General features: G+C 59.8%; 1 protein-coding gene across 7 annotated transcripts in view; it reads right to left on the reverse strand.

Annotated features, from left to right (window-relative positions):
• Nucleotides 1-13,853, reverse strand: part of VAV2 (vav guanine nucleotide exchange factor 2) — a 166,924-nt gene that overhangs the window by 55,736 nt on the left and 97,335 nt on the right. For all 7 annotated transcript variants that reach the window (XR_002123656.1, XM_019639630.1, XM_019639610.1 and 4 more), the window contains exon 4: nt 3,034-3,102. Coding sequence is in view for 6 of the 7 variants with exons in the window: in XM_019639630.1 (XP_019495175.1) it covers nt 3,034-3,102 (69 nt within the window). In the remaining variant the exon portion in view is untranslated. The remainder of the gene's footprint in view (nt 1-3,033; nt 3,103-13,853) is intronic.

Raw genomic sequence — 13,853 nt, forward strand, 5'->3', positions numbered from 1 at the left:
GCTGGGCGGGGACCCTTCAGACACACAGGGTGCCCATCACTCCTGCCACCTGCCACGAGCCCGAAGGGAACAACAGGTGGCTATGCTCAGTGTCGCGCCCTCGCGGGGCGCCCGCTCCTGGGTCAGCTCTAGGCCACTGCCCCAGCTCCAGCCTCGATGGCGCACAGCCACACGGCCGCCCCCAGCAGCCGCCAGGTGAAAAGTGGCACTTCTGTTTATCTTGTAAACTGCCATAATGGATAATATCAGCGCCAGGTCCACGGGGATGGGAGGCTAGGAAATCTCGCTTTTCAGTGAAAGGAGAAGTGGGAACAAAAAGCATGAAAAACTTATTAAACTGGAGCCACTGGGACCAAACCGCAAGTTAAAGACTCAAATTCCTCCTGGTTCCTAGAATTTATGACTTACGTTTGCAATAACGGCAGTCGTTAAGGAACTCATTGGATTAAAAGGCTCTTTCTTAATGTCACTGAATAACACTGAACTGTGCGAAGTTCAGTTCATCCCCTGGACGGGCTTCACCGTCCAAAAGGAATTACATCCTATGTTTTGGTTCTAGAGCTGTCAGAACCGGAAGGGGAGAGAAAGGAGAAGTGGGTGCCCTCGGTCACTGCTGCCTGACTCACCCCACAGAAACCCTCAGAACTGGCCATGCACCACCAGCCATCAGGGACAGGCAGGCAGTCCGGCAGTGGCAGCGGAGGGGCGAGTCCCTGGCTGGTACTGAGGAAGTATGCCATGCCAGGTCCCGACTGCACGAGGAGCCCTCAGTCTGTGCTGACCACGGGGGGAGGTTTCTGGAGGGCACAGACCCCCAACCTCAGGCTGATGACTGGGGGAAAATGGCAGATCATGATGGGCCTCACCCTCAGCATTGGACAGGGGGCTCCCCCAGGCTTGGGGGACACCAACTTTGCATGGTGGGGAGGTTAGAGCACAGACTTGGGTCAAATTGTAGCTCTGCCACTAACTAGCTGAGTGACACGGGCCAGTAGCTTCCCCTTTCTAGGCCTCAGTTTACCTGTCTGTAAAATGGGTAAAGGGGTTACCTGCACAACAGACCTCACAGAGCGATTGTATGTGGGGAGGGGGGACTAAGGGTAGGGGATATAAGGAGAAGAAGTCCCAGCAGTGCCCAGCCCCTAAAGGCTCAGTGGGTGCCACCCATCACCACTGTCACCATTGCCTGGGCACAGGGCCTGTGCTACCAGGGCTGAGGGGGTCGCACAGACCGAGATACAGGGTCTGATCTTGGGAACCTTCCAGTCTGCAGAAGACAGGTATTTAACCACCTAATCATGGTGCACCCCAAGGACAGCCCAACAGGGGTGTGGGTGCTCTGCAAGGGGATGGGAGTAGTGATGCTGGCTGGGCGGGTGGAGTATGAGGGGTTTCCCAGATGGGGCGATGCTCAGGCCCGGACTCGGCAGATGAGAAGGGTGGAAAACACCGGGAAGGGGTGCGGGAGGCGGTTCAACCCTGAGCTCAGCAAGCGAGGGGGCTGCCGACAGGGCCAGGGGTGGAGGACTGGGGGGGGTCTTCATCCCCAGGGGACCTCCCTCCTGCTGTGCCTCTCTGAGCCTCGGTTTTCTCACCCCTACAGGGTCGGTGAGCAGCCCCTCATTAAGCCCCATGCCGCAAAAGGCCCCTCGTGTGGAGTGTGCCTTTCTGAGGCCCTCTTGACTCCTGGGACTGTCAGAGCAAGCAGCGAGTCCGGGAGGGCCGCTCCAATCCTTAGCTGTGACCTGTGTGGCCCTCAGGCCCCATTTCTCCCCTTTGGGGTGCTCTCGAACCCTTTAACCCATACAGGGTCACCACAGGGCCCTGGGGCAGCCTCATCTTGAGAGGACGGGCAGTGGCAGCGACTCCCACTGGTGTTTCATTCACAGAATCACATGAGATCAGCATGGTGCCGACATGCTGATTTTTGGATGCCTCAGATTGTTGAAATAGACAAGGATCCTGCAAACAATATTTGCCCAGGCCCCACACCCTAGAGGCAGCATGGATGTGAGTGTGAGCAAAGCGCGGAGCCGCCGCACAGAAGGCGGCAGTAACTGCCAGCTCTGTGCTACCGGCTGCAGAGAAAGAAGATGCTGAGAGCCTTCCCAGGACAGACAGCCCTTTCTCCAGAATGAAGAAAAGTCTGCCGTCAAACAGGAGTGAGGTTCCATCAGCAGGAAGCGGGAATAGGGTTCTCCCCCGGGCCTGAGGGTCAGGAGCCACCGGGGAGCACCCCAGGGCCTGGGCAAGCCAGTCACTTCTGGGCCTCAGTCTCCCCTCCTGCAGGACGGAGCACCCCTGCCTCCTCCACCCACTGCCCCCCTTCTCAGGGAAGCTGCCCAGCCCCTGCCCTGAGCAGCAGGCTCCTGACCCACCGCTGGCCACAGCCGGCCCTGCAGAGCCAGATGATCTCTTCAGGGTTCAGAACCCATCCAGGGTTCTCATCGGTCCCTGTGGGGCCCCAGGACTGGAAAATGAACTAGCCAGGAGGGAGGACCAGGCCTGGGCTGTGTGCAGATACCACAAGGAACTCCTCAGAGAGCGGACGGAAGCAGACACAAAGCAGTGGAAAGACGGGGCCACCCAGAGAAAGGCGATGACCCCTGTGGCTTCGGGCGGCCTGTCTCAGCCCAGGCCCGTGCCTGCCCCGGCAGACCACAGATGACCCTGAGCCCACATGCTGCGTCTGCTGCGGCCTGTGCGCTGGGGCCCCTGCTCTGGAAACACCTGCTCCCCCATCCTCAACACAGCAGCCAAGCGCCTCCCCAGCACTGCCCACCCCACCCCAGCTCCTCCCGCAGCTGCGCAGAAAAGAGCCCCCTCTGTGTGTCTTTGGGAGGAAGGCCACGCCCATGTCAACACCAGGCATCCTGGGGAGGCTTCTAGAATGCAGAGGGAGGTGTGCCGTGCACATGCTCCTGTGTTGGCAGAAGCACCTGTTCCCACTCTGGTGTGAGGGAACGCGCGCACAGCCAATCAGGAGGCCGGCTCCGCCCCCACGGGCCGCCATGCCCCCCCCCCATTCCTTACTCAGCCAGCTCCTCCAGGCTGCGGTAGACGTCGTCATCGTTTTCTGCCGTCTCCTCCGAAGGAAAAGGCCTGCGGGAGAGGAGAGCAGAGTGAGGCGAGCAGGTCTCAGCGGCCCCACCAGCCCCAGTCGGGCCCCCAGCCTGTCACCCACCATGAACGCCCCTGGAATGAGAGCCCTGCATGGCTCCGCTGGGAGGGAGCAAAGCGGCTTCTGCCCGCTCTCTCATGGAAGGAAACAGGGTCTGCGTGACACCGATGTTGTCACCGAGGCAGCCAGGCAGAGGAGCTGAGAGTAAGGGGAGCCACGCCCCGCGGGGCACTGGGATGCGGGTAGTCACTCCCTCTCTCTGGGCCCCAGTGTCCCTGTTGGCAAACGAGGGGACTGGGTCAGGGGTGGCAGGACGCTTCCTCCCGTGTGACAGTCCTGCCTCCACACGCCAGGGGCTCCCCCGGACACCCTCGTGGTGCAGCACCACGCGGGACAGCTGCCGGCTCATCCGCCTGTGGGGAAGGACCCGGGAGGGAGTCTGGGGGTGGGGGAGACGGGGGAGCTTCTGGGGCACCAGGTATCCTCCAAGGCCTCCTGCCGGGCCACTCGGGGACAGCAGACAATGGCAGAGCGTGCTCTGACGGGGCGGCTGCCCACCACCAGCCAGTGCCTGTGGGGAGGACGGCGCTCTGCCACCCCTCCCACTCACTCGCCCACTGGGGCCTGGCTTGGGGTCAGGGCATGTCCTGGAAGCTTTCGGACCTTCTGTCACAGGCTGCCTTCCTGCAAGGACCTGCCTCCCCTCCTGGAAGCAGGAGCCACGGGGGACAAGCCGGCGTCCCCACCAACTCTGTCATCCCAGGACGCATCTGGGAGGAGTGAGAAGGAGACAGAAAGCTTCCCCGTTGGTGTGAGAGGGGGCACGCCAGCTATGGTCCTCAGGACACAGATGTCCGCCCAGGCAGCTTAGAACTCATGGCGGGGATGGGAGGAAAGGGGGTTCTCACTGGCAGAATGCAGGGGGCTCGGGCCCCACCCTCCTCTACTGCAGAATGAGGCTGGGCCCGGCTCCTGAAAAACGGGCAGGCCCCGCCCACAGTGCCCAGGTGTGGGGGCCGGCAGGTACAGGAGCTGAGTGGCGGCTAGCCGGGTGCACAGACCAGGTTCAAATCCTGGCCCTGCTCTTCCTGGGAGCCTGCGTTTGCACATCTGCGAGATGGAGGGAACGTGGAGCCTGAGTACGGCCAAGGTCAAAGGAGAGAACGCAGGCTCGGCACGGGCATGTGCCTACACCCAGCATGCGCTCGCTGGGCAGGGGTGAGCCCTTGGCCTGTCACCCCTCAGTGCCATCTGGGGACTGCTCTAAGGAGATCTCTGTTCACAGACAAGGAAGGGGGTGGGCCTTCAGAGGAGACAGCGCACTCGGGTCAAAGGGGCGATAGGAGAGGAACTAGCGGGGGCTGGGGGTAGGTTCGGTGGGCACCATGCCCGCCTCTGGTTCTCCGTGCCCACCACCAGCACAGGGAGCCCACACAGCAACCTCTCAACCAAATCAGCCCCGACCCCTCCCCAGAGCTCCCCGGGAGTCCTCTGCACACTCGCCACTCCAACTGCTCACGCGGGGACCTGCAGACACAGAGCACAGCCCACAGTCGGGTTGAACCGCCATGCCAGGTACCCGGATGGCCTCACCCCTCCTCCAGGAAGGAGGACGGGGCAGGAGAGCAGATGAAATGCCGTGAGGTGGGGGAGGCTCATTCAAAGCAATAGGCCCAAATCAACCCACCTCTGGGCGGGGATGAAAATGCCCTCTAATTAAACCAAGCAGCTCCCTGCAGCCCAGGGATGTGTGTTCTGGCAGGAAGCCTGCTACTAAGGATCTTGCAGGGAGACCCCGGCTGGGGCTTCCTCGCTCAGGGCTCAGGCTGACATTTGCTCAGCAGGGCAACTGGAGGATGGGGGCTGTGTGGGCACCTGCTCCCAACACCAAAGCTCAGGGCCTGCACTCCATGGGATGGAGGCCTGGGGTGTGGGAAACTGAGCCCGGAGCTGGACGCCTGGGTACTGCCCAGCTGTCACAGACCTGCTGTGATGCTGGGTCTGAGGTCTCCAGGCAGACGCACCAGAACAGTGGTCTCTACCCCCCAGTGGCTTTGTGGCAGTAGCCTGTGTCCAAGGGGGCAGTGTGGCCTTGGCCCAGCTTGACTCATCTGCGGGTGGGCTCCCTCTCCTACCTGCAGGCCTCCCCTCCTTTCTCCCATCACCATGACAACCGCATCTCCACCGGGCATCATGTGGTGAGAAGGGAGCAGAGTGGTGAAACCTCAGGTCATCACGCACCTCAGCCATCAGCAGGGGAGGGCCCCTCCCTGACCCAGCAGCCCTCACAGCCAGGAAATCGCTCCCTTGATACAGCAGAGCTGGAAGCTGACCCCGTGTGGTTGACGGGAGAGAGCTGGGAACCCAGCTCTGGTTCCTTAACTGACTCCAAGTGCCTGAAGTCCCAGCCAGGCTGAGGCGAGGCTGTGGGCCCAGAGATAGTGTCTCCTCTCCTTCAGCATGAGACCCCCTGCCAGGACAGGCGCCCCCACGCCTCGCCCCCACGCCATCCACCCTCGCTCACTCCTGGCCCTCTCCTCCCCAACCCCTTCATCGGCCATTTCTGCTTTTCCCATGTAGTCGATGATGAATGGCGTTACTTCCACAGCCAGGTAAAAAAATACAATCGATATGCTGAAAACAGGTCACCGTGCTGGGGCTACACTTAAGACCAAAGTAATTTTATTTCATGAGCTCCATTTAAGACTTTCTAACAAATGAGGGGGCATCTATGTTCTGCTTTATGAGCTGGAGCCTTCGGTTTTCCAGCTCAGGGTCAGCAAATCCATGGCATGGGTGCCACCTCTCACTCTTCATGTGCCCAGGCAGACATCACTAATCGACAGCAGCACTCCTATCCTTGAAGCCCAGTATGGTCTTTCTTAACACAGCACTGTCCCCGTCAAGCACCTGCTCCGCCAGTGAGGTGAGGCAGAGGCAGAGAAGGAAAGGGAAGGCGTCAAAGTAAGGGCAGCAGGGCTGAACCCGAGGTCCACTGCCCGCTGTGTGACCTGCACAAGCTACTTAACTTCTGAGTCTCAGCTCTCTCCCCGAAACGTGGAGATAATAGGAACCCCTTGCCGGACTGTTGTAAAGAGTAGCTGTGAGATGGCAGGCTAGTCTGCACGTCGCGGGGACCCCAAATGGTAGCTGCTACTTGTAATGTGTTCTCATCCTCATCCTCACCCAGGCTATCTTCTACCAGCCAAGAGGACTTCTGATGCCTCCTTATCCAGAATATTTCGGTATCTTGTTTCCGTCCAGACAGACAGAAAGTCAGTGCTCACCAACAGGAGTTAATTTCAAAACGTTTTGTCTCTTTTTAAAAAACAAATCAATCTTGTGTGTGACTGTCTTAACTTCTGTGTCCCTGTCAGTGTCCTGGTTTGCTCCTTCACCTGTTCCGGCCAGTGGAGGTAAAACAGGAATGTTTAAGTCAGAAGAATGACACCGCCGCCCACAAGATCCTTACCTTTATTCTGACATCCCTATTCGGGGCCACAAATCCCCAAGAATGAAGCTGCAAATCCAATTAATTCCTGCCACAGCCGAACAAAGACAGGCTACATCCAGGGCAGACAGAGTGGGAGAGGACAACGTGAGGGCCCCACCCTGGCTGCTGGGGTGGCCCTGAGAGGCAGCAGGAGAGCATGGGTGGGAGGCGCCTCGGCAACCCTCCGGCCTCCTACTCCGCTGTCCCCACTGCCCCACCCCCACGACCGCTCTACCTCCAGCCTTTGCACGTGCTCTTCCCTTCTTCAGTCCCTGACCCACCCCATTCACCCAAGGCTTTATTCACCCTTCAAGGCTCAATTCAAGTTCCATCTCACGTGGGAAGACTTGACCACTCTCTCAGCCAGGGTCCACTTTTCACCTAGCACAGAGCCTGACACTAGAGATGGACGGATGGATGGATGGGTGGATTGGTGGATGGGTGGGTGGATGGATGGATGGATGGATGGACAAATAGACAGATGGATAATGCACAGATGGAAGGAAGGAATGAAGAAAGGGAGGAAGGAACGAAAAAATGGAGAAAGGAAGAAGGGAAGGAAGGAAGGAAGGGCAGATGGACGAGTGGATGGATAGATGGGCAGATGGATAGGTGGATAGATGGATGGATGGATGGGTGGATGAATGGATGGATAAAAGGACAGGTAGGTGGGAGAGTGGTTGGATTTGAGGGTTGCTGAGCAGATGAATGAGGTGAGTGAGTGAGTGAGTGGGGGTGGGGGAGGAGAATGGATGGGCGGCCAGGAAGACAGGTGAATGGATTAGTGGGGAGTGGCTGGGGGGACAGATAGGTGTATGTCAGATATTCTCAAGCTATTCCTTCCCCCCAAAAAAAGTCGCAGCCCTGATTTAGATCCGAGGAAGCACCTTCAGAAAGAGCTTACGAGAAATCAAGCAGAAGTATTCAAGTCGCCACTGAGTGGTGACTTTACATGGACCCCGATTTAACACTGGGGAGACACATTTGCACACAGGGTGCTTGAGCAGTTTCTGGGGCAGCCTGGGATGGTCTGGAGCAGGTGTGACTCTGCGGTCACTCGGCAACAGGACCTGGCTCCATGCCTTCTGTTTCAGGTGCCCGCTGATCTTCCAGACCCCTCTGTGCCGCTGTACCCCCCCAATTTCCTCTCCCTGGCTCGACAAGACATCCAGATGTTAACATTAACAGGGGAGTTAATCTGCTCCTTAAAGAGGAGGGGGCGAGAAGCAATACGACAACGCTGTCCGCACAGAAAAGACTGTAGTTTAAACGCCGAGCGTGGTCATTCAAGTGCCCCCAGTCGGGGCAGGCTGCGTTCCTCTTATCACATCAGACCCTTCCTCAGGATGCATTTCCTTGTGCCCGGCTTCTGGAAAGCCAAGTTTCCCACTGGCATTACCGAGGGAATCGAGGGGATGCCTGTGTCGGAAGCACAAAAGCTGCTTTGAACCAAGAAACTCCCCACCAGAGCCCGTGCATCAGGCAGTGTCTAATCCATCCCACAAGCTTCCCAGCACCCTGTCCCCGCAAGATGGGGGTGATGAGAGGCTGGTGTCACTGCTTCCCAAGGAACACCCCTCTAAATTACACCTTCTCCCACGAGGTCATTTCAGCATCCAGCTGTTGCTGCCAGCATGGCTGGATCTGGGCAGGACAATCACAGCCCCAGTGCCAGAGGAAGAGGCTCTGAAAACAGGGCACCCTTAAGGGGACGCCTGAACCCAAAGCCCTGAACAAAGAACAGAGGAGCCACCATTCCTACTCTGTCCCCTTCCTTCACTCATCAGGTGTTTATCGGGCACCTGCTCTGGGCTGCCATCTGTCATCGCTTCAGGAACAAAGGTGCAGCTTGAACCCAGCCCTGGGACCAACACATCAGGTTCTGGTCCTTGCCCTCGGGATCTCTTTGAGAATCTGCTAAAAAGATGGCCTCTGGGAAGGACCACCTGTGCAATTGTGCCTACGGCTGCATGGGAGAAAGACAGATGGTCTGGAAGGGGGACAGACCAAATGCTCCGGGGTGGGGGCCTTCCAGAGCTGAAGGTCCGTACCTGAAAGGTCAGGAATTGCTTTCTTGGAACACCCTTAGCAGTGGGCAGTCAGCTTTAGTTTATAAGACAAAGACCAAAATAGCCAAAGAAAGGACCCCCAAACAGACTGACTTCCTTTGGAGGCAGGGTCCGAGTCCCTGGGTTCCGGGGGAGGACCAGTTAGCTGCACGTCCTATGGGCTTTGGCGAGGGCTGTGGGACGTGGAGCGGGGGGTCCGGGGGAAACGCGGCCCGCTAGTCGATGCTGATTTACGCTGCACCAGGCCTGCACCCTGAGCTGGCGCCTTCCCACCTGCCTCTCCGCCCTTCACACCCAGCTCAGGCACAGCACTCAGCGTGCGGACACCGCCATCCGCAGCTGGCAGCAGCCTCCTCTGCATTATTAAATCCAATCCAGCGCTCCACCATGCAGGGGCTGCCCGCAGGCTCCTGGACTGCTCCCCTGGGGGACCCTCCACCCCAGACCAGGAAGCCCCTGGCACATGGCAGGTGTGCATCTCATCACTGAGCTAAGTGTCTGCAGACGGCCCTGCCCGGGACCCAACTGCTGCCCGCAGGCTCCATGGCCCCACGCCCCGGACTGAGCGCTGGCGAGAAGCCAAAACAGAGACCCCACCACCGTATCGCCTTCATTTCAGGGGAGAGGCCTGTGGAAAGAGCTAAGAGCGAGGCCTCTGCAGGTAGCAGATCTGCGTTCAAACAGTGGCTCTGCTGGGCTCACTCTCTGAGCCTCAGTGTCCCCAACTGTAGAATGAAGGTAAGTAGTCACTGTTCAGATTAAGTGAGAGGACACAGGTACGCCCTTAGCCCAGGTTCTCCCGCCTAGAGTGTCCCGTATACGACAGCATGGCTCCCTCTTCCTCCTGTCTCAGCCGCTCACCCCAAGAGTCCACGTGCCGAGTCCAGAGCTTCAGACACACGCAGCCCCCACTGTCCCCACAGCCTCCTGAGCAGCGGCTCCAGGGCTAACTCCTGGAAAGTAGCCTCGCCCAGGGGTCCCTCCAGCCCTGCCCGGGACACAGGGCCAGCACCCCCAGGTCCCCCAGCCCACCCCAGAGCCTTCGTCCCGCAGGGCCTAGGACGACGGTCACTGGAAACAGGTTCACACGTCAGTGGCCAGGAAGCCCCGGTCAGCACGTGGCTCCACTGCCGTCACGCAGATCGCCCAGCGCCGTTCAGAGCCCGGGGCCCACTGTTCATTTTCCACATTCTGTTGGCAGTTCCGACGAGAGCCAGGCCTGAGACACCTCCTAACTTCCCTGTCCCCCACCTGGCGTGTGCAGGGACGAAAGAGGAACTCGGCTTTCAGAAAAGCAGTCCTGCAAATGACCTCCACGGCCCATGTTTAAGGGAAGCATCACAGATGCCTCGGTCCTCCGTGGCCGGCCTGGTGCCTCTGAGAGAAAGGGCGGGGACAGGGCTTGGGGTTCCTTCCCAGCCTGGGCACAAGACTGGCCCCCAGAGAGCAGACTCAGCCTCAGCGGCCGCCCGGCAGCCACACAGGGGGTGACCACCTGTCCAGTTTGCCCAGGATGCGGAAATTCCAGTGCCAAAACCAGACAAGCTGGCCACCGTAATCCTGCCTGTGACAGGCCGCACTGCTTCAACTCGCGGCACTGACAATGCCTGAGGGGTCCTTGGCAGGTCACCTCCCAGTTTGCTATTCTGAAACCGACCTCAGAATTGTGTGGTGGGGCTGTGGGAGACAGACCCTGGCATCGGGCACCATGAGGTTCAGCTGCCTCTCACCAGGTGTGACCAGGGACCACGGGGCAGGAGCCGGGTGAGAAGGAAGAGGCCAGCGTGAGTCGGTGGGGGTGGGGGGGCCCCCCGCTCCAGCCCCACGTCCCCTTCTGGCACCAGCTTGCCAAGGAAACAGCAGCCAGGCAAACTTTAAAGGCACATCAAGAACGCAGCCTGGAGGACCCAACAGACCCATTTAATTATTAAAAGAGTCACCTGGTACTGCCTGCTAATTGGCAGGGAGGCCTCGGAGAGCAGGGTTTCGCTGATTAAAAAACGGTTCTGCTGCTACACAGCCCCAACTGTCAAAACAAGCAAACGGCTCAAGTTTCTTTTCTCAGCCCGCCGGCCCACCCAGTGCAGCCAGGCCACCGCGTCAGGGGGCAGCGCCAGTCTGTACCACCCACCCACGCCCACACCCAGCTCAGTCTACTCCCTGTGTCAGAGATGAGGGAGACCCACACCCACCATGAAGGCCACACAGGGCTAAAGGCTACAGGGAGGCCACAGAGGCTCAGAGAGCAGCAGAAAGGCTCTGTGTGGAGGACAGTCCTGGCCTGGGGACAGCAGGAGGGCTTCGGGGGGAGGTGGCAGGGGCGCCGGCTGGGAGAGCCACGTCTAAGTTTTGAGTTCAGGGTTCTAGCCTCATAGCAGACAGGCAGGGGCTGGAAGCCACCACACGGCTTCCCAGCCCATGGGCTTGGAAGGGGCCTGGGCACTCAGCCTCAGTGACGCACATGTATAATGGGGCCAAGCCACCTGCCTCACAGGTATGATGTGAAGCTTCCTGAGATGCAGTGGAGGCGTGCTTCCCGCAGGACCCGGCACGTGAGCAGAGGAGGGGCGGGGCGACGGTGGATGTGGTCATGATTTAGGGCTCCAGGAGGCAGCCCCCGCAGAGGTGAATGCATCCTGCGCCCTGAGAGGTGTGCGGGCTCAGGGTGGCTGGGGCGGAGCAGGTAGGAAGCTGAACGCCAGGTGGGGCAGGGGCCCAATGGGGGCGGGACCAGGGGACCGAGTGACCAATGGGCCCGCCCAGGTGCTATTGGCAGGATCTTAAACCACAGTCAGCACAGAGGGAGCAGGGTCTCTCTGCCTCGGTGGGGTGGAGGTCTGGAAGGTGTGGGGGTGGGGTACCAAGGTGAAGCCACTGCCACAGCCCTGGCAGAAACCCTGACGTCTGCAGAGGCAGGTCCAGCAAAAGTGGAGGTGGGGGGGTGGGAAGGTGCGGCCGGCTCCTGGACAGCTGGGGGAGATGGTGAGTGCTCCCCCAGAGGAAAACCCCAAGTGACCCCCCCAGATCCAGCCAGGCTGTTTCTTTCCTCACTTCGGGGCCCCAGAAAGGCAGAGGGTGACATTGTGACCTCAGGGTCAGGAAGGAACGGTTTGTCCCTGCCATCCCATTGACCAAGGCAGGGTGGGGCCTGGGACAGCTGCTGAGGACCAAGGAAGACACTTCTCAGTGGCGGTGAGGCTTCGTATGTTTGTGATTTCCCACATACTTCTCGGAACAGCAGCAGTTTGGAACAGAAAGGCCCACAGGTGGGCAGGGCCGCCATCCTCCCCAAGTGGGACCCAGCCCTCAGAGCGGGCCACTCTGCTGTTTCCTTCCACGCCACCTTGGCTCTTCCCAGGGGACACCTGCCCGGGCTATGCAGGAAATCCCTGGGGCCTGCCAGGACCTTGCCCGGACTGAAAGCTCGGGACACGTCCACCTGGGAACAGGGAGGGGCCACAGAACTCGCTACAGGCCTGCACAGAGGCCGCACGGCCCCCCCCCACACAGCTTCTCTTCCCAACCTCTGGGCTGAGGCCGCTGGGCGCCCCCACTTCTGACAACAGAAAACCGCAGCACACCCCCTGCACAAAACGTTTCCAGATTGGTCAGTGATGGGCCAGACCCCCCACATGTCCTTCCGGCCTTGACCCGGGGAACCACACCCAAGTGTGGGCGTGCTGGGCAGGGAAAGGCGGACAGGCTGACACCCGAGGAAACTGCAGCACAAGGATGGACGGACAACAGGCCCCTTTCTGAGGAAGGGCCAGGCTGGGCAGGCAGCTGTGCCCAAGGTTCTGGAACCGTCAGCCATGGGCAGGGACGAAGGCCGGCCTCCTGGCTTGCAGCTGGACACTCCGTGCCCCAGTGGTGTCTCTAAGACCCCAAACTGCTCCCCACTAGGGCAGCTCTGAACATGCATTAAAGGCCACACCCCCAGAACACTCCGGCAGTGACTGAAAGTAAAGACCCTCTCCTTTCGTCCTCGTCCATGTCCACAGCTGTTTGCTCCCTGAAATGACCCTCCTGGACGCAGCGAAGGCCAGTACCAGCAGAGCAGAGCTCCCTGGCCCTGCCTCTGCTCCCTTGTCACACAGCCCGATGCCGCTGGGACGCAACAGCAGCCTGTCTGAGTCTGTGTCTGGGCGCAGGACAAGTGAGTCAGAAAGAAGCGGAAACGGCAGTTTGCCGTGCGGGTGTCAAATTCACACGGCTGGCTCTGGATGGAGACCCAAGTTAACGTGTTCAAAAAGCAGATCTTAGTAAGTACACGAAATCTGGGACACTAGGTGGGGACCCTACTCAGGGATCTGTGTGTGGGGGGGGGCCTTCTGTGCGAATGGGGGAAAGGGGATACTGGGGTGACACAAAGTGGGAGGCTCTTTTCGCCCCTCCCCTGACTTCCTGCCCATCTGCTGGGAAACAGGGTCAGCGTGGTGGCCCCAACCCACGGAGTCCTAAGAAGGCCTTGCAGACTCCCAGCGCCGGGGGACTCCACTTGGTGGGTCCACCATGACAAGGGGGGCAAACCAGGGCCTGCTTGCAATCACCTCGGCCTTTCTGCCCACGCTGGCTGCAGCACGCAACACTGATCGGTCACGGTGTTCTCTCTGGCCGAGATGGGATGGGTTGCAGGCCAAAGACGGATCCAGGGACGCTGGTAAGAGAAGTGTGTCAGCTCCCAGGGGACTCTGGCCAGCCCTCCATCGTGGCACCTACTGCCTACAGGTGAGGTCAACCTAGGGCCGTCTGGTCAAGCCTCCACCTGCTGGCTGGGGGTCAGGGATGGGAGTGGGGGCACACTCACCCAGCTGAAAAGACACCAGGATACCCAAGCCCTCCCCTTGATTCACAAATGGGGGGTCCAGGCAAGGCCTCAGGACAGGGTGGGGGGCCCTCAGGAAGAATCCAGTCATTCATAACCACCACCCACAGATGGGATGACTGTCTCATCACAAATAAGGACAGCAAGGCTAAGGGAGGGGAAGAAAGGTGTCCCAGGAGACCAACCAGGACGTGGCAGAGCCAGCCTTGGAGCCAGGACCTGCCCCCAAGGGGGGCCACAGTCGGAAAGAAACCCAAGCAGTACCACGTCTGCGCACCCTCCCACCCCTGCCAGGGCTTCCGGCCGTGTCTCAGACAGCAGCCCCTAGTCATCCCATGGGGCTGA

The sequence above is a fragment of the Hipposideros armiger genome, unplaced genomic scaffold, assembly GCF_001890085.2.
Source record: "Hipposideros armiger isolate ML-2016 unplaced genomic scaffold, ASM189008v1 scaffold_3, whole genome shotgun sequence".
Lineage (NCBI taxonomy): Eukaryota > Metazoa > Chordata > Mammalia > Chiroptera > Hipposideridae > Hipposideros > Hipposideros armiger.